This window comes from Amorphotheca resinae, assembly GCF_003019875.1.
Source record: "Amorphotheca resinae ATCC 22711 unplaced genomic scaffold M430scaffold_4, whole genome shotgun sequence".
NCBI lineage: Eukaryota > Fungi > Ascomycota > Leotiomycetes > Helotiales > Amorphothecaceae > Amorphotheca > Amorphotheca resinae.
In genome coordinates, this window is record NW_020194474.1 from 1,723,271 (window position 1) to 1,744,433 (window position 21,163).

At 49.9% G+C, this 21,163-nt stretch overlaps 7 protein-coding genes across 7 annotated transcripts; 3 read left to right on the forward strand and 4 right to left on the reverse strand.

The window, feature by feature from the left end:
- The first annotated feature begins 279 nt into the window (after nucleotides 1–279).
- Nucleotides 280–2,746, forward strand: M430DRAFT_118931 (hypothetical protein). The gene is made up of 5 exons (XM_024861727.1): nucleotides 280–914; nucleotides 969–1,076; nucleotides 1,126–1,299; nucleotides 1,346–1,889; nucleotides 1,947–2,746. The coding sequence occupies exons 1-5, from the start codon at nucleotides 291–293 to the stop codon at nucleotides 2,288–2,290; spliced, it is 1,794 nt and encodes a 597-aa protein (XP_024722585.1). The 5' UTR covers nucleotides 280–290; the 3' UTR covers nucleotides 2,291–2,746.
- Nucleotides 2,502–4,986, reverse strand: M430DRAFT_65599 (hypothetical protein). Its single transcript, XM_024869184.1, has 6 exons — nucleotides 4,399–4,986; nucleotides 4,316–4,345; nucleotides 3,269–3,433; nucleotides 3,146–3,216; nucleotides 2,834–3,095; nucleotides 2,502–2,783 (listed from the first exon to the last, which is right to left on the reverse strand). The coding sequence occupies exons 1-6, from the start codon at nucleotides 4,633–4,635 to the stop codon at nucleotides 2,781–2,783; spliced, it is 768 nt and encodes a 255-aa protein (XP_024722586.1). The 5' UTR covers nucleotides 4,636–4,986; the 3' UTR covers nucleotides 2,502–2,780.
- Nucleotides 4,987–6,543: 1,557 nt separating this feature from the next.
- On the reverse strand, nucleotides 6,544–8,116 carry M430DRAFT_225625 (hypothetical protein). The gene is made up of 3 exons (XM_024864718.1): nucleotides 7,915–8,116; nucleotides 7,629–7,743; nucleotides 6,544–7,495 (listed from the first exon to the last, which is right to left on the reverse strand). The coding sequence occupies exons 1-3, from the start codon at nucleotides 7,942–7,944 to the stop codon at nucleotides 6,654–6,656; spliced, it is 987 nt and encodes a 328-aa protein (XP_024722587.1). The 5' UTR covers nucleotides 7,945–8,116; the 3' UTR covers nucleotides 6,544–6,653.
- Nucleotides 8,117–10,264: 2,148 nt separating this feature from the next.
- Nucleotides 10,265–13,866, forward strand: M430DRAFT_34308 (hypothetical protein). Its single transcript, XM_024866525.1, has 3 exons — nucleotides 10,265–10,984; nucleotides 11,035–12,617; nucleotides 12,667–13,866. The coding sequence occupies exons 1-3, from the start codon at nucleotides 10,471–10,473 to the stop codon at nucleotides 13,609–13,611; spliced, it is 3,042 nt and encodes a 1,013-aa protein (XP_024722588.1). The 5' UTR covers nucleotides 10,265–10,470; the 3' UTR covers nucleotides 13,612–13,866.
- A 244-nt stretch (nucleotides 13,867–14,110) lies between these two features.
- On the forward strand, nucleotides 14,111–15,988 carry M430DRAFT_41191 (hypothetical protein; the record flags this gene model as incomplete). The annotated part of the gene is made up of 3 exons (XM_024867460.1): nucleotides 14,111–14,237; nucleotides 14,322–14,711; nucleotides 14,782–15,988. The coding sequence occupies exons 2-3, from the start codon at nucleotides 14,392–14,394 to the stop codon at nucleotides 15,986–15,988; spliced, it is 1,527 nt and encodes a 508-aa protein (XP_024722589.1). The 5' UTR covers nucleotides 14,111–14,237; nucleotides 14,322–14,391.
- A 602-nt stretch (nucleotides 15,989–16,590) lies between these two features.
- M430DRAFT_137674 (hypothetical protein) lies at nucleotides 16,591–17,502 on the reverse strand. The gene is made up of 3 exons (XM_024862525.1): nucleotides 17,214–17,502; nucleotides 17,001–17,086; nucleotides 16,591–16,911 (listed from the first exon to the last, which is right to left on the reverse strand). The coding sequence occupies exons 1-3, from the start codon at nucleotides 17,238–17,240 to the stop codon at nucleotides 16,752–16,754; spliced, it is 273 nt and encodes a 90-aa protein (XP_024722590.1). The 5' UTR covers nucleotides 17,241–17,502; the 3' UTR covers nucleotides 16,591–16,751.
- A 1,501-nt stretch (nucleotides 17,503–19,003) lies between these two features.
- Nucleotides 19,004–20,598, reverse strand: M430DRAFT_98323 (hypothetical protein; the record flags this gene model as incomplete). The annotated part of the gene is made up of 3 exons (XM_024870115.1): nucleotides 19,004–20,149; nucleotides 20,196–20,256; nucleotides 20,306–20,598. 3 exons carry the CDS (start codon nucleotides 20,596–20,598, stop codon nucleotides 19,004–19,006), a joined length of 1,500 nt encoding a protein of 499 aa, XP_024722591.1.
- Between the last annotated feature and the right edge of the window lie 565 nt (nucleotides 20,599–21,163).

Sequence of the window (21,163 nt, forward strand, 5' to 3'; positions counted from 1 at the left end):
TCTGTTCAACTGGACCAGACCGTCAGTCAGATGGACGAGCACGCGAAATGATACCATCGGCTAAGATCGACCATCAGGGGGTCATACAGAGGTACGGCCACCACCGATTTGCAGAGAGCTGGTCTCGCGCAGAAACATCAACCGTGATCATCTCGACCGCAGATGGCATTTGAAACCCCATTAAAGGCGTCATTGATAGTTTCCTCGCGATTCCTCCGTCAGATAACTACAGAGCGCCGCCGCCGATGAGGCTGTCGGCCTCTGGGAAAGATGCTCCTCCAGATATCCCAATGCGGCGATTCACACACACGCGTGGGTACCGACGCCTTGCATCTGCACCCGAGACGTCCTCGAGCTCTGCCACCGACGACTTTGCAACGGACTCGGATTCTCCTGCACTTGACGAAGAGGATGGGGACTTGAATAAGGATGAGGCACATGTTACAGCCAGATTGCTCGGCCGTAAGCCGCGAGCTCTAGGTGCTCCAGGGAATGAGAAGAGGTTCTGGTTCCAAAGATCAAAGACTTCCTACGACCCCGACACGATTGCAACTCAGCCTTCTGTATTTGATGACCCGGAGCTTGCGGACGCATACTGGCCAAGCGATGAGTGGGAAAATATCCATCGATTCGATCCCGATGAACGCTGGACGTGGGGCGAGGAGCACCGGTTGACCCGGAAGCTCGATGTCAAAATTATGGCCTTTGCTGCGGTCATGTTCATGGCGCTGGAATTAGATAGATCAAATATCTCGCAGGCCTTGACGGATAATTTCTTAGAGGATCTGGGAATGACAACTAACGACTATAATTTGGGAAACACGCTCTTCAAACTAGCCTTTCTATGCGCAGAGCTTCCCTCTCAGCTGCTTGCCAAATGGGTCGGCCCAGATATCTGGGTACCTACACAAATGGTTCATCACAACCTTCTTCTTGGTAGGGCGCAGCTGCTAACCCATTGCCCCTAGGTGCTATGGTCAATTGTGGGGTCTGCACAATTCTACTTGAAAGGGAGAGCATCATTCCTAGCCTGCCGAGCACTTCTCGGGATGCTCCAAGGCGGTTTCATCCCCGAAGTAAGATCCCAGTTACGCGAATCAGAACAGATATTGACTGGAGCTTCAGGTCATCCTATATCTGTCTTACTTCTATAAGCACCACGAGCTCTCGCTGCGACTCGGCTTCTTTTGGACTGCCGCGGCGTTCGCGGATGTGCTGGGAGGATTCCTTGCCTTTGGGCTGTTGCATCTCCGTGGGGTAGAAGGACAAGCAGGATGGAGATGGCTCTTTCTTACTGAGGTATGAATGCCTATCATGGTGGGAACCCCATACTTATAGGGTCAAGGGCCTTCTCACTCTCGTCGTCGGACTTCTCGCCTACGTCCTCATGCCATCGAGTCCAACATCAACAGCAAGCTGGTTCCGCGGAAAGAACGGGTGGTTCACCGAGCGAGAGGAAAAGATCATGGTCAACCGCATAATCCGGGAAGACCCAAGTAAAAGTTCCATGCACAACCGGGAACCTCTTACCCCAGCACTGCTCTGGCAGAGTATGAAGGATTACGACCTTTGGCCGATATACATCCTCGGCTTAACCTTTCAGACCCCAATGACAGCCCCATCCAATTACCTGACGCTTTCACTGAGAGGGCTCGGCTTCGATACCTTCAAAACGAATTTGCTGGTTATCCCGAGCAAAGTTCTCCATGTCATAAATATGCTTGGTCTTACCTACGCTAGTGAGGTATTTGGGGAACTTACCATCATTTCATTGATTGGCCAAATTTGGGCTCTTCCTTTCCTCATATTGATCAATGTCTTTGATATCAACGAAATGAACAAGTGGGTCGCCTGGGGAGTAATGACGGCTTTTCTCTGCTACCCATCCGGTGAGCATTTGAGCCCGTCTCCCTTCAGAATTCTTGGACACTAACAAGCATTGCTAGCTCATCCAATCCAAGTAGGTTGGAACTCTCGAAATTCTAATACGGTACGCGCGAGAACAGTCTCCGCCGCTCTTTATAATATGAGCGTCCAAACGTCTGGAATCATCGCGGCAAATATTTATCGGAAAGACGATGCACCGCGCTATCAGCGGGGAAACCACGTTCTCCTCTCTCTCCTCATAATCAATATCTTCTTGTACTTGGGAACAAAACTGTACTATATGAAGAGAAATGCGTATCGTGATAGGAAATGGGCCGCTATGACCGAGGATGAGAGGTTGGATTACCAGGCGAACACGACTGACGAGGGGAACAAGAGGCTGGATTTTAGATTTGCCCATTGAGGAGGATTTAATATAAGAGACATCATAAATTAGAGTCTCGTGTAATGGTTGCGAGGATAGCCGGAGGGGCATAGGCGATCAAACGTGTCGTCCCAAGGTACATCGGTCAACGTTTAGGTTTGGGAAGCATTGATGAACCAGCATGCAAGTCGAACTCACACGGTTCGCACTTCGTCATCATCACGGAAGACCAGAGGTAATTGGTGAATCAATTCTTCCATTTCGATGTATGAGACGCGCAGCCTGGTAATCCCCGAATACAATCTGAATAGTAACCCGTCGCCGAGAAGCTTTATTGTATGACGAATCTGATATATCCCCCACACCCATACCCATGATGAAAAGCCTCGAGATCTCGATTCCAAAGCAAGGCGCAGCAGCAATAATACAAATCGCAGTAAGGCGTCGAAAAACGGAAATGTGTCGTATCAAGTCTGATGATCTATCGATCCTACTTCAGATGCACTCCAGCTTAGGCTTCATGAGAAGCTCACTGAATACTGCTTAGCAAACTTGATCATGGACATCATCAGTGCAACTTACCATGATCTCATCGTCCATTGGAGCATCGCCATTAGTAGCAGGGGCAGCCCCGTTGGTAGCACCGCTAGTCTCGGCTCCAGTGGCAGCACCCTGTTCGAAATAATCTGCCATCTCAGAGTCAAGCTCCTCAGCGGTCTTCTTGGCTGGGCGAGAGTTACGACCTCCACGTCCACGGCCTCGAGCATTCTTGCCACGGTTACCTGTACCTGCGGCACCAGTCGCCTTCGTCGCTGCAGCTGACTTTGGTTGGACTTTTGGCTGACTATTGCGTGTGTTAGGCTATGATTCCGAAGAGGAGGGAATGAGACTTACGCAATGCGCTCACTGAGGGCCTTGGGAGGCGGAATTGCGGCGGCGCGGCTGGCGTCAAGGATGACATCGATCTGACACTCGTTAGTCCTGTATAAACCTTGCAAGAACAGAACCAAGACATACCTTCATTGGCTTTCCATCGACGAGGAGACCGTTGAGTGCCTCAACAGCCTTCGAAGCGCCGTCGGCACGTGCAAATGAAATGGTTGCAATACCGCGGCTGACTCCTCCAGGTCCGTATGAGATCTCAACTCGCTTGATAGGTCCAATAGACTTGACAAAGTATTCCTATTCGTTCAAAAAGGTTCGTTAGTCAACTGAAAATCGTTCATATCATTCGGACCGTTGGAATCCCGCGTCGACACTCGCTACGAAAGGAAATGTAACCAAGAACCAGATCACGCCTTCCTCGGTATTAACAAAAGCCAGCAACAGCGAGCAAGCAGTGGGCGTTAGTAGGTTCGCAGTCACGTTTCCATATCATGGTGATTGTTCCAGGAATCCAAAGTATCCCAAGACCACCATCATAACTAGACCAGTCCGGTTGCCGAAAGCCATCTTCCCCAGACATTGTAAAGATTGGATCGGCTAGTTACGCCAGCTCCCGTAACATCTTGTCCGGATTCAATGTAGGACAAAGGCGGAAAGAGATAGGTCGAGATCTGTGGTCGGTATGATAGTTGGTGAAGGGATTCACAACGATTGGAATCGCCAGTTCTTGTCGGAGAGATGCGAACCAATAGAGATCTGGAATCGAGATTGCTTCATGATGCGCTGCGCTGCTTGCTCCACTGCTTTGCTCGCTGAGGCTCGATCTCGCTTATAGCCAAAGTACAATCCCTTTGCAAAGCTTTGTTGGCACAAGGTGCCTTTTAAAGCAACGCCATCATCGTGTCTGCACTACGTTCTTGTTCGGGTGCTTGCCAGGCTACCCATAAGAACTATAACATTTGTGCGACACTGACATGCTCAACTTCAATCCAGTAATGCTCCAAGATGACTGTGGGCAGAACTGGAGAGGAGACGGTCGGATGAGGCTACCCAGTATACATAAATCAGGAACATCGCTTAACGATTGTTCGTGATCACACCGACGGGATGATATATTCGACGGTGATGGAAGATCTCGACAAAAGTCCAAGGGCTAAGACAGCCTCATCGGTAACATACCTTAATCTGGGCTTCGTTCACATCCTTCGGCTGGTGATAGTATTAGAAGACGTTCTGAACGGCAGAGTTTGGAGTGCACATACCAAGTTGCTAACTTGAATTCTGCTGTCGCCACTTCCAACTGATGGTCCTGTTGGGATTGCCTTCACGGCGCCTTTGGCTTGCTTTGGGTTCTTCTTGACGCCTCCAACGGGAGCAGTGGCAGTGGTGGTTCGGCCGGGTTGAGCAGAACGACGACGTCCACGTCCCTTGCCTCGGATGACAGAGCGCTTGTTTGCGGAGAGTATCTCATCGAGAGATTGGTCGAGTTTTCCAGACATTTTCGCTGATGTTTTGTGGTATGCTTTTGAAAGGAAAGGGAGCTGGTTATGTTATCGAACCGTTAGGATCAGCAGTACGACGCAGAGGAATGACCGACAGCAGGTCGATCGGCGTTCGAGGAGCGATGGATTAGAGGGCTGGCTGACTCTGAACTTGATGCGCGATTTCGCGTGTTGCCTGGAGGAATAAGGCTGGATTTTGCGACGCGCGACTTAAAAAGTGGCAATAGAAACGCGGCTACCGAAGTTGGATGAAGCTCGCGCTGATGGCTTATTAAAGGAGATTTTGTGACGAGGGAGCGTATCGAAGATGGAAGTGGAAGGTTGGGCTTTGTCTGGGGAAGAAGTTGGGGTTGGTTTGATGTTGGAGATGAAGAGGAATGAAGTTACGAAGCTGGAGGCTGGCGTAAGAATGAAGTGGACAGATCGCGCTAGGTCACTTTTGTATACATCACGTGACCTCACCACCACCTAACAGGCGCGAAAGTTTGAAGAGTGAATAATAGTATATTGACGTGCCCTTTCGCACTCTCGATTTAAGATTAAGTCTCTAGTTCAATTCCACGTAGATTCGAGAGAGGATGTCTCGAGACCTTTTCCGGATAACCTGTAACCTAGCAGATGGTCTGAATTACTAAAATCAAAGCCATCACTCAGCATCTCCCCTCTCCTCAACTCCAGCTTTACCTCCAAAAAAGCAAGCAGGAACAAAAAAGAAAAAAAGAAAAAAAAAAGACATACAACAGCAGGTATTCGCTGGTGGTCACCCACCCAACTACTAATCTGCCGATCTGAAGCTTGAGTATGGCAGAGCGGACGGGATGCCCTATTTTCTTCAGTCTATGGTCGTATGTACCAGATTTTGGCTTATTGCAACTGATACATACGATCTAAATATTTCAAAAAAGGAGGGGGAAAAGACGCCGGAAACTACCTACCTATCTACCAAATTAGCAGAAGCGGAATCTGGGACATTCATGTCCCCATGCTTCGCGAGGGAGGTGCTAATAGCAGGGGTTATTAAGATGTGCGGGAGTGAGGAGAGCTCTTCTTTGCTCTTCAAGGAGAGAGATGCTAGAGCTTTGGTAGGTCAGGAGTGTAATAAAGGGGGAAGACGTAGCGGGCTACTTACTGTATATGCTAGGGATTATTACCTACAGTAGCTCACTAGATCTGAGATATGCTGGGCTGGGTCCGCAGTTGATTTTGGTTTGGAGCTTTGCGGATTTTCTTTGTTGTTTCATCGGCCATGCTATTAGGCCGGTCTATCGTACAATAAGGTATCTCATCATCCATACTTTCGTTCCCCTCCCTTCCCCCTTTTACCCTCCCCTATCCCCCTTCCCCTCCATTTCGCCCCCAGCACTCTCCACCCTCTCATTGTAACAAAACGCACGCCTGAAAAAGAAACGCTGAATATATATAGAGAATCCAGATATACATAACAGAGCGGAAACATGCTGTCCCCGGAACGGGAAGATAAGGGAAAGTACTATGCGAATCAGAATGCCGATGCTAGAATGCATACAGGTATAGAACTCAGTGCTGCCGCCATGCGTTGATCAGTCAATGGTATATGGTTCATACAAGCGTGATAGACAGAAATGTATAAAAGCCGAAAGGAAGAGGAAAGAAAGGTATCACAGGTGTGCTTGTCGGATTTTATATAGTTGATTTTTGAAAGCCCGGAAGATTCGTAAAGAAAAGAAATTGTCCAGGAAAGCGCGTGTTGTGAGCTAGGTATGGACATTATAGGTTCATCGTAGAAGCGTAGAACGGGAATCAATAGGGATTCCATTATATGTATCGTTTAAAACGTGAACTCTAGAAGAGGCCGTCGGTTCGATAAATTCGTTAAGGGGCGTATTCCTAAGGGGAAATATTTCGGTTAGAAGCGTTTGTTGAAGCGAAGCTTTCGAGAGTGATTGATTGGTATATTTTTGGATAGACTTTTCGTAAGTTGCTGAAAGTGTAAATCATGGATCGTAACCAGGAAACATGCGTAGATCGATCGAATTTTACGGATTAGAACGCGGTTGAGCTCCCGCTGTCTCCTTTACCACGGATTCCCTAGGAGGAACCATTTGAGTTGTAGGTCCTTGCGGTTCTCCTGGGTTAAACATACGCGGCGGAGGAAGTTGAGTTTGCGGTTGGGTCGTTGGTGGCCTGGCCTCGAATTCGCCATACTGTGGTTGAGCTCCTATCGTCGCTGAGGAACCGGCTTCGCCTGGCTTGTAGTCCTTTTGGGATGAGCTTGAATCCGGAAACCGCTGCTTCTCGCCAGACTGATCATAAACCTCGCCCTCAGCCGGCCTACTTCGCATGCTCTCAAATGGTGCTGGTGCGCTTGGCTCCGAAGCAGTACTCTCGCCCGTTCCTGAGCTTTGCATAGGCGCTGCAGGAGTTCTTGCGGGATGGATAATGGTTTCTCTCTGTACCATTGATTCGGGATCTCGAGGTGGAAGCCCTGAAGCCTTAGATCTCGGCGTAGACGCCTTCGATGGCGGTATAACTTCACCTCTAGCAACTAACTCCGCGTTCCGCGCCTCTACCTCAGCTTTTGAAGGGCGACCCCGCTTCTTTGGCTGTTGACCTGGTTGGGCAGAGGAAAACGAGAGCGGTGATTGACCATTCGAAGAGGGCTTAGGTTGGATGACTCGTTGAGCACCTATTGTAGTATCCCCAGATTGCCGTCGTTTTGGAGGAGGAGCTGATGCGAAAGGATCGAGAGATTCCGGTGGGGGTTTTCGTTTGGGAAGAGCGCCAGACATCGCATGGACTGGATAGTTTGGCGGGAAGCTCGAGGATTGACCAGCTCGGAGAGCGTCCCACGCGTCCATGCATGACTTCAGATTGCGGCCTATAAAAGTGGTTAATCCATGAAGATGATCTTCGAATCTGTGGGTTCTCTGCTGTAGCGATGTGTTGGAAGCAATGTAGCCCTTGCACCAGGCTTGGGATAAAGGGGCTGCGGCAAAGGCAGAGGGACCTACCAAGAGGGAGAAGCATCTGAGTCCATGCCGGCTGCACATTCCCTTCCTCCAGAAAACTTAATATCTTTTCCACCGGGATTGGGCTTGTCTTAATGACTTCTGCGAGGACAAAGCGCTGTTCGCGGGGGGGAGATGTTAGTTAATAAGACGCGACATAGATATGCGACAGACGGGGTATGGGAAGTGCTATCAACCAGGTGCTTGAAGTGATATAGAGAGCGCTTTGGCCGCTACAACTTCTATATCTCCTGCCCGATCCTCTTCTCTCTGATCTACGTCTACATACCTTCTCAGCGTCGGAAAACGGGAGCTCCATGACGGCGGCGCCTGGATATGCTGAAGGAGTGGAAGTGTTGGCGCGAGAAAGGAGTACTGGAGGGCGCACGTTGCACGGGGAAGAGGACAGGAGGGAGAGTGGATGAAGGAGGCAGGGCAGGAGAGGGATTCGAGAAGCATTAAGTATCCAGGAGGTATCTATCAACTTGGCCGGGCCCAGGGAGCGTGGAGAGGTGGTGAAAGAGCGTCAGGCCGTGAGGACCTCGCGAGGGGCCAAACAGTGAAGGCTGAATTGGGTCAGGTCCAGGGGCGGGGCGAGGGAGGTTGAAGAGCAGCACGCAACAGGCAAAGAGAGCGAGTTCATTATACAAAGAAAAGGAGCAAATGCCAGTCAGTCGTGCCTCCGCATGTGCAGCGGGCAGGACGCAGGACACAGGACAGGACGCAGGACGCGGAAGGGCCAGGTTCTGCTGTTCTGCCGTTCTGTTCTGTTCGCTGCACGCGCATCCGCTCGAGGCCGCCGTACTCAGGCAGGCTAGCCGCAACGGCACATGTACAAGTCTCAGATAGATTTCCAACTCCTCTTCTCCCACAACTCCTCTTCCACCACCATCAACCGTCGTTGCCCTCGATCCAGACGAGGCGTGGTGTCCCTGAGAAACACCAGAGTTAAGGGGAGCCGATGTCCCTGCTGATTGGCTGCTCTTGCTCCGCTGCGCTGGCCTTGCAGCTCAGCACTGGGGAGACCACATTGGCAGAGACTCACGCGCCCATGGCCAATCAGCCTCCAGGAACCGCCTCAGCTTCCTAGCGGCGTCGCGGTCTGTCGTCTAGAAGCACGACCAACCCTATTCTCCGTCCCATTTCCCCATATTGGTATCTGTAAGGCTGGATCACCCGCGACCCGCCGATGCGCTATGGAGCCTCACTCCGACCTCGAGACATCATACTTTGATATCTATCAGCAACCGTCGCCGACCACTTCGACGGGCGGGATTTGGTTGGGCTGGGAGCCGTTGACAGGGCGCTCGCTATAGCCCTCCGAGCAGCCGTATCTGCGGCCAAGCTGCGACTTCGCAGTCTGACCCTCTGCATACGACGAGACGTTCTCTCTTGAAGCGTCAGGAACTTCCAAAGAGTTGCCCGCGGCCTCTATAATCGACCTTCTACCTGGGACATGGCCTTTTCATATATTAACAAAACCCTTTGTGGGGCAACGGTCTCGACGCCAATGCAGAATGTGCTGTCACCCGCTCATAGGCATGAAGGTCCAGTCTATCCACCCAATCCCTAACCTTTCCCATGACTGACGTTGCGGATAGATTGGAGAGAGGCATCACGCCCGTTATCTTTTCTTTTACCCGACTTGATCACGACAGCAGAATGTTGGCGGGGCTTGGGGGACGATTGCTGGCCAACCACTGCGGATCCAATAGGTGATGCCCAAGCGGACTCACGTACACGCTTCTCTCACTGGGATTCTACATCTGTTTTTGCTATAGAAGGAGCTGGGACATTACAAAGAGCATCATGGCCCGGCTACCTTGTTACATGTTCCCGTAGACATTGAAGATGGTACGCTCTTATGTTATACTGACAGTAGGTGAGATGCGGGCAATGCCCTAGCAGACGATTTTCAAAGATCCAACAGAAAAGCAACATATTTTTCGAACTCCAGTTACAGATCCCGTAAGTCATATCTTTTCCAACTCGACACAGTGTATTTCGAGGAGGGATGAAATTGGTTGGCACCGAGTCTTTTTGCGGTGTTGCGGCTGTCGCTGCTAGCATACATATATACTTTCAACAGTCAACAGTCAAGAAGGGTCATCCTTCCTGAGAGTGCGGACCACTCCACGATAGCTTCACAAACATTCACGGGGCATGGAATGGTCACCGTGAGATGGGAGCGCAACTTTGTTCAGAATTCCAGAGGACGGCATTTGCCGGCGCTTATTCTGAGCCTCTCCAAATTATGTATTTTCCTCATCTTGTTCATAGTAATTCAAAGCAATGCAACCGACAGCATATGGCCAGGTGCAAAAGTGAATATTGATATGGGAGCGCGTTACCAGCGGCAACAGGTATTTTGAGTTGGAGTGGCGATGCGGTACATATAATATCGGGACCGGCCAAACCTCTCTATTCCATCATATCTTCCCGTCTTCGGCCTTTCGACTCCTCCACACCCTGGATCCAATCCTTTTACTACCGCGGAGGGCCTCAATGATTGCACCCGCAATTACTCGCACGTCTTCGAACCCCTCACCTCCAAACTCCGCGCCGCCATCCTTACCTTTCTGTCTCGACAACGTGTCTGCTAGACACAACCTCTCCCTTTACTGCAATAACTGCCGCCAACGAGGGCGTATCGCAGACTGAGATTCTGCTCTGCAGCTTCTGTTATTCCCATTAACAGACTGCGTGTATTGTTAATTAAGGCGTCGGTGGCGCTGTCCGGACTAAGACTTGTCCCGAGTCGAGACTCTGGGTTCTCCGTTTCGAGCGCGAATACCCGCGCCCTCGCAACACTAACACAACTCTGCCATAACGAGCATACATTGCAATGGCAGACGATACGCGGGATATCAAAGATGAGGCCATCGATGAGGCAGTCGATGAGGCGCTTGGGGGGATGAAGCTGGAGGAAGAGGTCTCCCCAGTAGTTGATGAGAGTGCGGTCAATGGTACAATCGCGCAAGCACACACGCCCAACGGCACGAAAGAGTCTGCCTCCACAACGCCAGGATCTTCTAAATCTGAATCACCGACACCAACCAAGGAACAGAGTGCAAGCCGAACACCTAAGTCCGAGGATATGGAGGGAGAGGAGGAGAAGGGGGAGGAGACCATCGGTGGTGATATTACGGTCACAGTCGAGCCGGGCAAAGCACCAAAATTGCTACGAAAATCAGGACAAAAAGTAATCTCACGTCCACCGGCCCTTTTCGACCACCTCCCAGATGTCACGGAAGAGGCTACGAAGGTATTCCAAGTAATCAAGGATTGTATCTACGGATCCAAGTACATGGGATATTCAGAGCACGACGCCCTGGATTGTGACTGCTCAGAGGAGTGGAGTAAGTATATCCGATGATTCCAAATCGCGACATGCTGATACTCTTTCCAGGAGATGGCGCGAACCACGCATGCGGAGAAGATTCGGATTGTATCAACCGTGCGACAAAAATGGAATGTGTAGACGAAGACTGCAATTGTGGCAGAGGGTGTCAAAACCAACGCTTCCAGCGCAAACAGTACGCCGATGTCTCTGTGATCAAGACAGAGAAAAAAGGCTATGGTTTGCGGGTGAACACTGACCTGCAGCCCAACGATTTTATTTTCGAGTACATTGGCGAGGTCATCAATGAGCCAACGTTTAGACGGCGCACCATTCAGTACGATGAGGAGGGTATCAAGCATTTCTATTTTATGTCCCTCACGAAGAACGAATTCGTCGACGCAACGAAGAAAGGCAACCTGGGGCGATTCTGCAACCATTCCTGCAATCCAAACTGCTACGTGGATAAATGGGTTGTCGGCGAGAAACTCCGCATGGGCATTTTTGCCGAGCGACACATCAAAGCTGGCGAGGAGCTGGTGTTCAACTACAACGTTGATCGCTATGGCGCCGACCCCCAACCATGCTACTGCGGCGAGCCAAATTGTACAGGCTACATCGGAGGCAAAACCCAGACTGAGCGTGCAACAAAATTGTCGCATGCGACAATTGAAGCTCTTGGTATTGACGATGGTGATGGATGGGATACTGCTGTCGCTAAGCGACCCCGGAAAAAGAAGACTGGCGAAGACGACGAGGAATATGTCAACAACGTCCAGCCAAAGGGACTCGATGAGGAGGGTGTCCGAAAGGTCATGGCAACTCTCATGCAGTGTAAAGAGAAATGGATTGCTGTCAAACTTCTCGACCGTATCCAACGCTGCGGCGATGACAAAGTCCGAAACAGGGTGGTGCAAATGCATGGCTACCAAATACTTCGCTCCACATTAACCACCTGGAAAGATGACCACAATGTCGTCCTCCAAATCCTCGATATTCTTTACAAATTTCCGCGTCTCACTCGAAATAAAATCTCCGACTCAAAAATCGAAGCTACGGTGGAAACACTCGTGAATTCTGAACACGAAGATGTTGCATTTGAAGCGAAGAGATTGATAGAAGAATGGAGCAAACTCGAAGTGGCTTACCGAATTCCACGCAAGAAGTTCGATCCAACAGCAGCGCCCATTTTCGAGCGACGAAATACAGAGCCGTCCCAGCCTGCAAAAGAGACTTCGACCTCTGCAATTGTCGCTCCTACTGGTCCCCGCAATACCGCTCCTCGGAGCTTCCCACCTTCGAGACCTCCAATTAGGAGACCGTTCAATCCATTGCCTGCAGGCTGGTTCACAGCTATGGATGCCAATGGCGTTCCATATTATTACAGTAAAACGGGCCAAACCCAATGGACAAGACCTTTATACCCCGCACCTGAACCACCGCCACCGCCTAAACAACCACCGAAGAGTGTTCAGACGGCAAAGGCGTTGCAAGATATTATCGACAGCATTACGAAGCCCGATCCTTCATCACAGACTCCTCAAAGCTCGCTCCAGACTTCTAATTCGACACCTACCAAGGAAAAGAAGAAAAAGTCCGAGAAATGGCGATCTCTTCCCCAGGAGAAGCAGATGAAGCTCTACGAAAATACCGCAAGTCATCTCTCCCTTTTGCCTCTAACAAGCCACTAATAAATAGCAGCTCTTCCCTCACATTAAGCACGTTATGAAGAAATTTACCTCGCAACTCCCGAAAGACGACCTCAAAAAGTTTGCCAAAGAAGTAGGCAAGAAACTTGTAGCATCGGATTTCAAGAACAATCGCGTCGAAGATCCAACAAAGATCAGTGAGAAACAGGAGAAGAAAGTCAAAAAATATGTGAGGGAATATTTTGAGAAGGCCGTCGAGAAGAAAAAAGCCATTGACAAGAAAAAGAGGGAGAAGGAAAGGCTCAATGGTGTTAAGGACACTTCTAAGGATAAGGATGATGAGAAGACCAGAGAGCTTAACGTGAACGGAGATACTGCCCAAGTGGACAGTATAAAGGCAGAGGAGGCGAAAGAGGACAGTGACATAGAGATGTCTGACAACGAGGAAGACAAAGCTCTCATTGCTTCTTTTGCTCAACGATCGCCTTCTGCCCCCGCTACACCAGCCGAATCCTCTTCGGATCTGAAACGCAAGCGGGAAGACGAATTCGATACCGTCGGTAACGATAGCGAGTCCAGTAAACGTCTTAAAGAAGAAGACAACCTTGAAAACGGCATCTCGCCACCTCCACCTCCACCGCCTCCGCCTTCTGGGGAGATGCCTGATGTGATGGCTTCACAAGAGGATGAAGACATACACATACACCATGCGAAGGAGGAAACGGAAGAAGAAAAGGAGCTGCGCCTGCAAGAAGAGGCCTTGATGCGTGAGAATGAAGAAGCGCTGATGCGTGAGAACGAAGAGGCGCTGATGATGGATCTTAACGGTTCACTAAAAGCCGAGGAGAAAGACGGCAAGCTACGCGATCATATTGCAATGCGTTATCCGGTGAGCGAATTGGTGGATATTCAACCTGTGGAGTTGAATGGTGGAAAGGATGGAGCCGAGGAAGGCATGAAGGTTGAGCATGAGCGGAAGGGTGTTCTCAGCCATTAAGGATGCTATGGCTCCGGCTTCTTGTAGGCGAAACAAGACGGAGCAAAGCATAGACCTTTGTACTCGTGTATCATAAGCATCGGCGTCAGTTGGGGGTTTATTTGCACTTGCATATCGGGGGCGTTGCACGGCCGTTGAGCAGGTCTAGCATTCGGGCTCTGAGACTATCAACACCGCGCTGTGTTCAGCGAGATGAGGCGAGAAAGGCTTCGAGGACGAGATATTTAATGCAATGACACCAAACAATAAAAGCCTTATCGCTGTCAACGTGAAGTTTCTCTTTTATGGATTCTCTAATCTTGAGATCCGCTTGGGGTTTGCCTCTTATTATTTTATTTTATTATTAGTTTTATCATTCTGCCCCTGAGGCATTCTCGTCTGTCATTAGCATGACATGACGTCTCTCCAACGAACACTCGGCTCCACTTGTCAAATTAGGCCTAGCCCGCCACGACATATATAGCACGTCTCGAACTCGAGGATATACGTAAAGATACATCGTTCATCTTGTGTTGAGAGTTTTCTCTTTGGAAAGCCGTCCCTGAAGAGCATTTCTCTTCGCAATTTGCAGAGATCGCCCTATCTACATTGGGTACTGAAGTCCCGCTCTTCCATTGAGCTTAAAGGTAAGCTTCAACGCTCTATTTACGATAAGATAACGCCCCTGGTTAGTACTGTCTCCAGGGATGCAACTGACCCCACTTCTACAGACTCATACATAAACACTCCCACCGCTCTCTTTTCTCCAACACACTGTGCAATTCCTCTCTTTACAAGAATATGGCGTCTCTCCGAGCAGCGACGCGGTTGCGTCCCCTGGCTGTCAATGCCCCAAGATCGATCCAATCCATTCGAGCACGACGCCCCTACGCCGTAGCTGCAGCGGTCAAGCCCACCTCTTCCTCCAGCGAGCAACCCTTCTTCCCCGGTGAGCCCAAAGCACCCGTTGTTAAAACTGCGATCCCGGGTCCGCAGAGCCAGGCAGCGATCAAGGAATTGGATAATGTATTTGACACGAGGAGCTTGAATATGCTGGCCAATTACCAGAAGAGCATTGGGAATTATATCGCGGATCCCGATGGAAATCTCTTGTTGGATGTGTAGGTTTAACTCTGATTTCCATTGGGTTTTGGTGAGATGCGTGGTGAATCAGGGGACTGATAGTTATAGCTACGCACAAATCGCTTCTATCCCAGTTGGCTACAACAACCCAGCACTCCATGCTACCGCCTTGAGCGAACAAATGGCATCTGCGCTGATCAACCGTCCCGCCTTGGGAAACTTCCCTTCCCATGATTGGGCCTCTATCCTCGAGACCGGTGTCCTCAAGGTAGCACCAAAGGGACTGAACCAGGTCTTCACTGCCATGGCTGGGTCCGATGCCAACGAGACAGCCTACAAGGCAGCCTTTATGTATCGCCGCCAACAAGAGCGCGGTGGTGCAAATGTTGAGTTTTCGGCAGAGGAACTTTCATCCTCAATGGTGAACCAAGCTCCCGGCGCTCCTGAATTATCAATCTTGAGTTTCAAGACAGCTTTCCATGGACGACTCTTTGGATCGCTGTCTACGACGAGATCGAAGCCGATCCATAAACTCGATATCCCTGCCTTCAATTGGCCACAAGCTACTTTCCCTCTGCTCAAATACCCCTTAGAGGACCACGTCGAAGAGAACGCACGCATAGAGCAGGAAGCATTAGCAGATGTCGAGCGTTTAATCACTACCCATCCCCTTCCACCCTGCGCCGTGGTCGTCGAGCCTATCCAATCCGAGGGCGGCGACAACCACGCCTCGCCAGCCTTCTTCCGCGGCCTGCGTGCCCTCACAAAGAAACATAACGTCCTCCTGATCGTTGACGAGGTGCAGACCGGCGTCGGCGCCACCGGCAAGTTCTGGGCACACGAACACTGGGATCTCGAGACCCCGCCCGACATGGTAACCTTCAGCAAGAAAGCCCAAACCGCCGGCTACTACTTCGGCAACCCAGAGCTCCGACCCAACAAGCCATACCGCCAATTCAACACATGGATGGGCGACCCAGCCCACGCGCTCATCTTCCGCGCCATCATCCAAGAGATCGAGCGCCTGGATCTCGTCAACCACACTGCCAAGGTCGGTGACTACCTCTACTCGGGTATCGAAAGTCTTGCGCAGAAGTACCCCGGCGAGTTCATGAACCTGCGTGGCAAGGGCAGGGGAACCTTCATCGCGTTTGACAGCCCCCGCAGAGACGAGTTCCTGAAGAAGGCGAAGAGCGTCGGTGTCAATATTGGCGGTTGTGGAAACAGCGCTGTCCGCCTGCGTCCTATGCTCGTTTTCCAGAAGCATCATGCGGACATTCTCCTCGATGCCATGGAGAAGATCGTCAAGTCGTAAGGAGGCCGAGGATTCTACAACTAAGGGAGTAGTGGATGGGAAGGAAAGAAGGAGGCAATTAATAGCGAGCAAAAAGCATCAGTCACGGCCGGGGATTCCCGCTTTCAGTTTTCTTTTGCAATTCGAGGTTGCTTTGCTGCGTATGATGGACGATACGAGAGCAGAAGCACATTCAAAAAAGCATCCAGAATTAGCGCTCTTAATGGGTTCCAATGAATACGAAAAATTACATATCCTGAAGCTCTGCATTACAGTGACTTTTCACCGCATATCTCATCCCCCCACCATAGTGATTTTCCTTCTGGACTAGTGAGTCCCTCTTTGTCTGGTATGTATGTAGGTATGTAAAACTTGAAATTGTTCGGCAGAATCTAGTAGGTTTATTCTCTTCCTTTCTGTCCTACCTCAGGTACCTTACCCAGGTAGGGAACTTTGAATCATAGGTGGAAAAAAAAAGGGGGGGGGGGAGAGCACGTGACCATATTTCCCTGGATGTCCATGTTAGTATATACTAAATCAAGGCAAGTTCCTTCTCGATAGCCGTGAATATTCTCTCAATAGCCGTGAATCAAGGGTTGAAGCAAAATGCGCAAAGCAGTTGTGTCGTTTGATGTCATTCGGCAAGTCTTGTACAGCACGTTGCTCAAATCATAAAATCTCTAATAAGCATGAGCAAGATATCAAAAGGGCATCATCCTCCAGAAAGAAACGCCAGAACTCCATTTTTCCTTCCAGCTGTTCAGGTCTCCAAGCCCCTTTGAACTCAGTCTTTAAGACCTACTCCGAACTCCTCATATAATTCCCCGATCCTGACTCCCCGATTCTCTGCGATCATGCCGATGAGTCCCTGTCCGATATCACGGATATCGTTATACTCGTGCAGGAGCTTGATGTGCTTCTTTACCGTCGCGGCCGCGGGGTAGCTACTCCGGTATTAGTTTTGGTTCTTGTGGTTTAGTCGTGGATGAGGGTGAGAAGGGGGGAGGGGGTGTCTTGGGTGGAAGGTACTTACTTCAATTCTTGCGAGACTTCTTGGAGCTTTGCACGCGTTTGGGCAATTTCTTGCTCGAGTGCTGCGTTGCGGGCTTGTAGGGAGGACTTGGTTGTGTGTCAGTTTCTTTGCACCATTGAGCGGAATACATCAGGAAACGCTTCTAGGTTGGTGGGGGGAGACATATGAGAAGTCGTGGATGGTTGGGGATTTAAGTGGAAGAATGCAACGTACGATCTTCATAGCCTTCAACTCAGCCATCAGGACATCCTTATTTTGTGGGGTTTCTGGAGCCTTGAACGTTGCGCTTGGTGCCTTGACCTCTTTTGGCGGACTTGATTTCAGCTCGTCTGGTTTTGCGGGAAGAGAGGGGGCCTCTTCTGATATAGGAGCTTGCGGGACCGTGGCTGCTGTATCTGATGTGTCCAGATGTGAGGCTATAGCCGTTGCAGAGGGCGCAGTACTTGGCAGGTTTTCATCATTGTCTTTTGATAGAGGATTTGTGTCCGTTTTTTCAAAAGGTGCGGGAGCCTGAGTCGTCTTGGCTGGTGCACTAAGCAGCTCCACTGGGGTCCATACAGAAGGCGCTGTGCTAGGAAGTTCTTCATCCTTGGTTGCAATCGTCGTAGATTCGATCGATGAAATGTTTGAGACTGGTTCAGCAGCAGTGATTGAGGGATTGGAAGCTTCTAAGTTGATAGAGGAAGCTACTAACTCAGATGGCACATTTCCCCCTTGCTCGACAGGCAAAGTATGAGTGAAAACAGCGCCTTCAGCAGCGGGTAATGCATCTGATGTGATTTTAGTTCTGCTGATCTTCGTAGAGGAACTAATGGTGTTGAAGAGCTGTGTGTTTTCGGTTGGGGCAGCTGGTAAAGAAGTACTTGTTTCATTGGAAGCAATTTCCTGAATCCCATCAAACTCAATAAGCTTATTCTGAAGCAGAACATTTCCCATATTATCATCTTTATTCCCCGGAGCCAGTTCATCAGTCACCATGACATTCGTCTCTAGTGGCTGGCCAGCTGACTGTTCAACCCCGCGAAACTCTGGTATCTGTGCACCACTCGTCTCGAAACCTATCTGCGTTCTCTCCTCCTTGACTGACAAATTATCAGAAACGTCCTCACTATCAGGAATCTCGCTCCCTAGCAGCTCTGCCTGACAGTGATCCCTGCCACCTTGTTTTAACGGAGGGAGTTCAGTATCATTACTCCCAGCCTGGGGCGCTGTCATTGATAAACCTTCCAATTCCGAAACCTCGTGATCTCCATTCTTGAACTCGAATACAGGCTCTAAGTCAACATCGTGACTTGTATGATGCAACGGGCCTTCAAGAGTTGCTTCCGGAACGGTGATTGGTGGATGGATCCCTACTGGATTTGATGCGTCGAAGACGGCGGTTTCTTCTGGGCTTGACGCAGACATTTTGACACAAGGTATATTATTGATAATGCCCGACTGTAATATTAAAAGAACGGGTATGAAGTTCTAGTGCTTTGATGCAGTTCAACCATTATTGAGGAGTTGATGTCGAGAGATGCTTCTAGCAATGGAAGCGAGGATATCAGTTGATCCACGTGACCATACCCCTGATACATGACCTACCTAGGTACCTAAGTAGGTACATTGCCGGACGATGAGGTTATTTAAAAACCTCATCTGGCAATTATATTGAATGTCGGTGAACATAATATCATATAATCTCTATCCTGATCACATCTAGTTCAGACAACAGATATTTCACCATACAAGTCCACCTGAAATACCCCTCTCGAGAAGATTCGTCCAGCGATACCTCTATGCCATCGGACGATGTATCTGCTCTTAATTTTGCTTTCAATCTATATAAATAATCGGGTATGTGTAGGAGGGAGCAGTTTGCAGCATTAGATCCTTTGAAAGCGGATTTTGGAGGGCTCGACTTGAGGGAAGGCAACCCGGGGAGGGAGGAAGTAATGGATTATGCGAGGAAATTACACATCATGAAAATGCAAGACCAAGCAATATAGAATTTGGTATAATTATTGCTTCTTCTTCTCCTTGGCCACTTTATTGGCCCCGCTCCCGTAGGGGTTCCTGCTCCAAACACGCCATAAACACCATCCAACCCACAAGAAGCCCAGGAGCACTACCCCAGCAGTGCCAAGCTCCACATATTTACTCTTATCCAAATCCAACACAGGTACAGTAATTGTATTTATCAGTGTATCCCCTTCAGGTGGAAGGTGATAGAACATTGTCTTCGGTCCAAACAATCCATCATATCCAAGGTTGACTCTATCAAACGGGTTGATGGGAAATTTGCTCCCTTCATCAGCGACACAAGCCCAGAACACTACTGGATATGGGATATGAAGAGGAGACTGCCCAGATGTCGAAGACGTTGGGGGTAGATAGCGGAGATGCAGAGGGATGGCAGCTGTCCACGGTTGTTCCGTCCACGGTTGCTCCGCCCCTGACGACGGAGGTGCAAGTTCGACGAGGACGGAAGAGCCCCAGAGAGTCATAGCATAGGCAGGGGCTTCGAGATCAACCGGAGTGGTGATGTAGTGTACAGCGGATAGGTTCTTAGACGCCAGTAAGAGTTGATCAGAAAGTTGGTATTTGTCTACGAATATTGCGCGGGGAAGGGTTAAGTGGGCGTGCAAGGAGCAGGAACGCTCTTCAGTGGGTGGTCTGCTGGAGCTTATTCCCAATTCTAATGTCGGATGCATACCGGTTGGTGTTAGAAAGGAAGCAGAAAATGTTGATCCTGTTGGGTGATGACGTGCGGGGAAGGAGAAGAGGGTAGGAGAGGGCTTTGTATCTTCCCCAACTACGGTTAGGAACCCTCCCAGAGAGAGCTCTTCCGGCTCCTTTGGAGATTCGACTGAGAGAATTCCAACCTCGAGACGGGTATTCTTGATCGTATTTTTAACGCTCAGGTGCCGGGTCTGGGGTGGCCAGAATGCTGTAATTGTGAGAGCATGCGATATTGTATCAAAGTCAATATCGACGGACGATGCATCGAGAAGACTTGAGATCCTTGAGAGACATTCCTGATCGGAGCTTTGACAGAGTTTGTGTTGGCCATATTCGACTAGGTCATGGAGACTCTCCAAAGGCTGGTAGTATTGTGTCGCTGCGGATAGAGCGAACCTCTCAACTGGGAGAGTGGTGAAGGACTTCTGAAAATCTTTTAGTCCCTGTGACAAAATTGGACAGCATATTTACCTCGGGTGACTGGCAATCAAGATCCCCAAATACTTTCTTCAGCATAGGACATAGCAGATTCCTGTAGAATGTAAGACTTCCATCGAGCGGAAAACTAGTCTTTAACTCACGAGCCATTGTTGTTTCGTTGGGGGGTGTAGAAGAGGTGAAGGCCGGGTGATAGCCTGGATACCAATGGCGCAATAGTGTTGTAATTGTTTGGGCTGACCCATCTTATATGAAGCTCGTGGCTCGCCTTGAGGACGCGGTACAGTTCTTGAGGAAGCTCATCGAAGCCGAATGTCACGCGGTCTTCACGAGCCGCCTTGAGTTCTTTGGTAGAGATTGAGTCGCTTGTGACCTCCAGCAATTTTGGATCAAGTGAGTCTTGAGGTTCCTGGAGGAAAGTGATTCTTTGACGCATCGTGGGCAATGAAGAGGTGTAGAGGGTGGAAGGACGAGGTCAACGAGCTTCGACTCAGCCGCGGGCGGCAGAATCAACACCCCTGAAAGGCGGTCAGCCCTATTGTAAACAGCTGGCACGTGATCTGCTGCAGGACGTAATCCCCGGGCCAGTGGCGGCCGCACGGCATAAGAGTACCTAAGTAAGTAGAGCAATCCATACTGTTGGCGATTGCCGGGGACTGCATTCTGCTATTTTGGCATTGTTATGTGGAAACAGAGAGTTTGATTCATGGGTAAGGAAAGGTTTTCCAGGGTATGCCAGTAGGTGCAGTGGAAATTCGCTACCCCAGACTTTCCCGGCATGACCCTCGAATCCAACGGCAAGCTGTGAATTCGTGTATTATTTACTACCGGCTTTTGGTATTCGGAACAGAGGAACGAGTACTATCTGGGAAGATGTAGCTTCAATTGAAAAGGTTCTGGAAGCTCTACCTAGCACGGCATTGTGGTAGTAGAAAACTCAGACCCCAAGGAAGGTCGGCGGCAGAAAGGAAGTGCTAGTCTACGGTGCCTAGGTAATTAGT

Excerpts from the sequence above, each read along its gene's own strand:
- M430DRAFT_225625 (XM_024864718.1), bottom strand. The coding sequence starts at position 7,944 with ATGGAGCTCCCGTTTTCCGACGCTGAGAAG. Across the intron at positions 7,744-7,914 it reads CGTTTTCCGACGCTGAGAAG|CGCTTTGTCCTCGCAGAAGT; the intron begins GTATGTAGACGT and ends CCCCGCGAACAG. Across the intron at positions 7,496-7,628 it reads TCAGATGCTTCTCCCTCTTG|GCCGCAATCTGAAGTCATGC; the intron begins GTAGGTCCCTCT and ends CCACTTTTATAG.
- M430DRAFT_137674 (XM_024862525.1), bottom strand. The coding sequence starts at position 17,240 with ATGGCTGAGTTGAAGGCTATGAAGATC. Across the intron at positions 17,087-17,213 it reads AGTTGAAGGCTATGAAGATC|TCCTCCCTACAAGCCCGCAA; the intron begins GTACGTTGCATT and ends CACACAACCAAG. Across the intron at positions 16,912-17,000 it reads GAAGTCTCGCAAGAATTGAA|CTACCCCGCGGCCGCGACGG; the intron begins GTAAGTACCTTC and ends ATACCGGAGTAG.
- M430DRAFT_65599 (XM_024869184.1), bottom strand. The coding sequence starts at position 4,635 with ATGTCTGGAAAACTCGACCAATCTCTCGATGAGATACTCTCCGCAAAC. Across the intron at positions 3,217-3,268 it reads TCGATGGAAAGCCAATGAAG|ATCGATGTCATCCTTGACGC; the intron begins GTATGTCTTGGT and ends AACGAGTGTCAG. Across the intron at positions 3,096-3,145 it reads GCCCTCAGTGAGCGCATTGC|TCAGCCAAAAGTCCAACCAA; the intron begins GTAAGTCTCATT and ends CACACGCAATAG.
- M430DRAFT_34308 (XM_024866525.1), top strand. The coding sequence starts at position 10,471 with ATGGCAGACGATACGCGGGATATCAAAGATGAGGCCATCGATGAGGCA. Across the intron at positions 10,985-11,034 it reads TGACTGCTCAGAGGAGTGGA|GAGATGGCGCGAACCACGCA; the intron begins GTAAGTATATCC and ends TACTCTTTCCAG. Across the intron at positions 12,618-12,666 it reads TGAAGCTCTACGAAAATACC|CTCTTCCCTCACATTAAGCA; the intron begins GCAAGTCATCTC and ends AATAAATAGCAG.
- M430DRAFT_118931 (XM_024861727.1), top strand. The coding sequence starts at position 291 with ATGCGGCGATTCACACACACGCGTGGGTACCGACGCCTTGCATCTGCA. Across the intron at positions 915-968 it reads TCTGGGTACCTACACAAATG|GTGCTATGGTCAATTGTGGG; the intron begins GTTCATCACAAC and ends CATTGCCCCTAG. Across the intron at positions 1,890-1,946 it reads TTTTCTCTGCTACCCATCCG|CTCATCCAATCCAAGTAGGT; the intron begins GTGAGCATTTGA and ends AAGCATTGCTAG.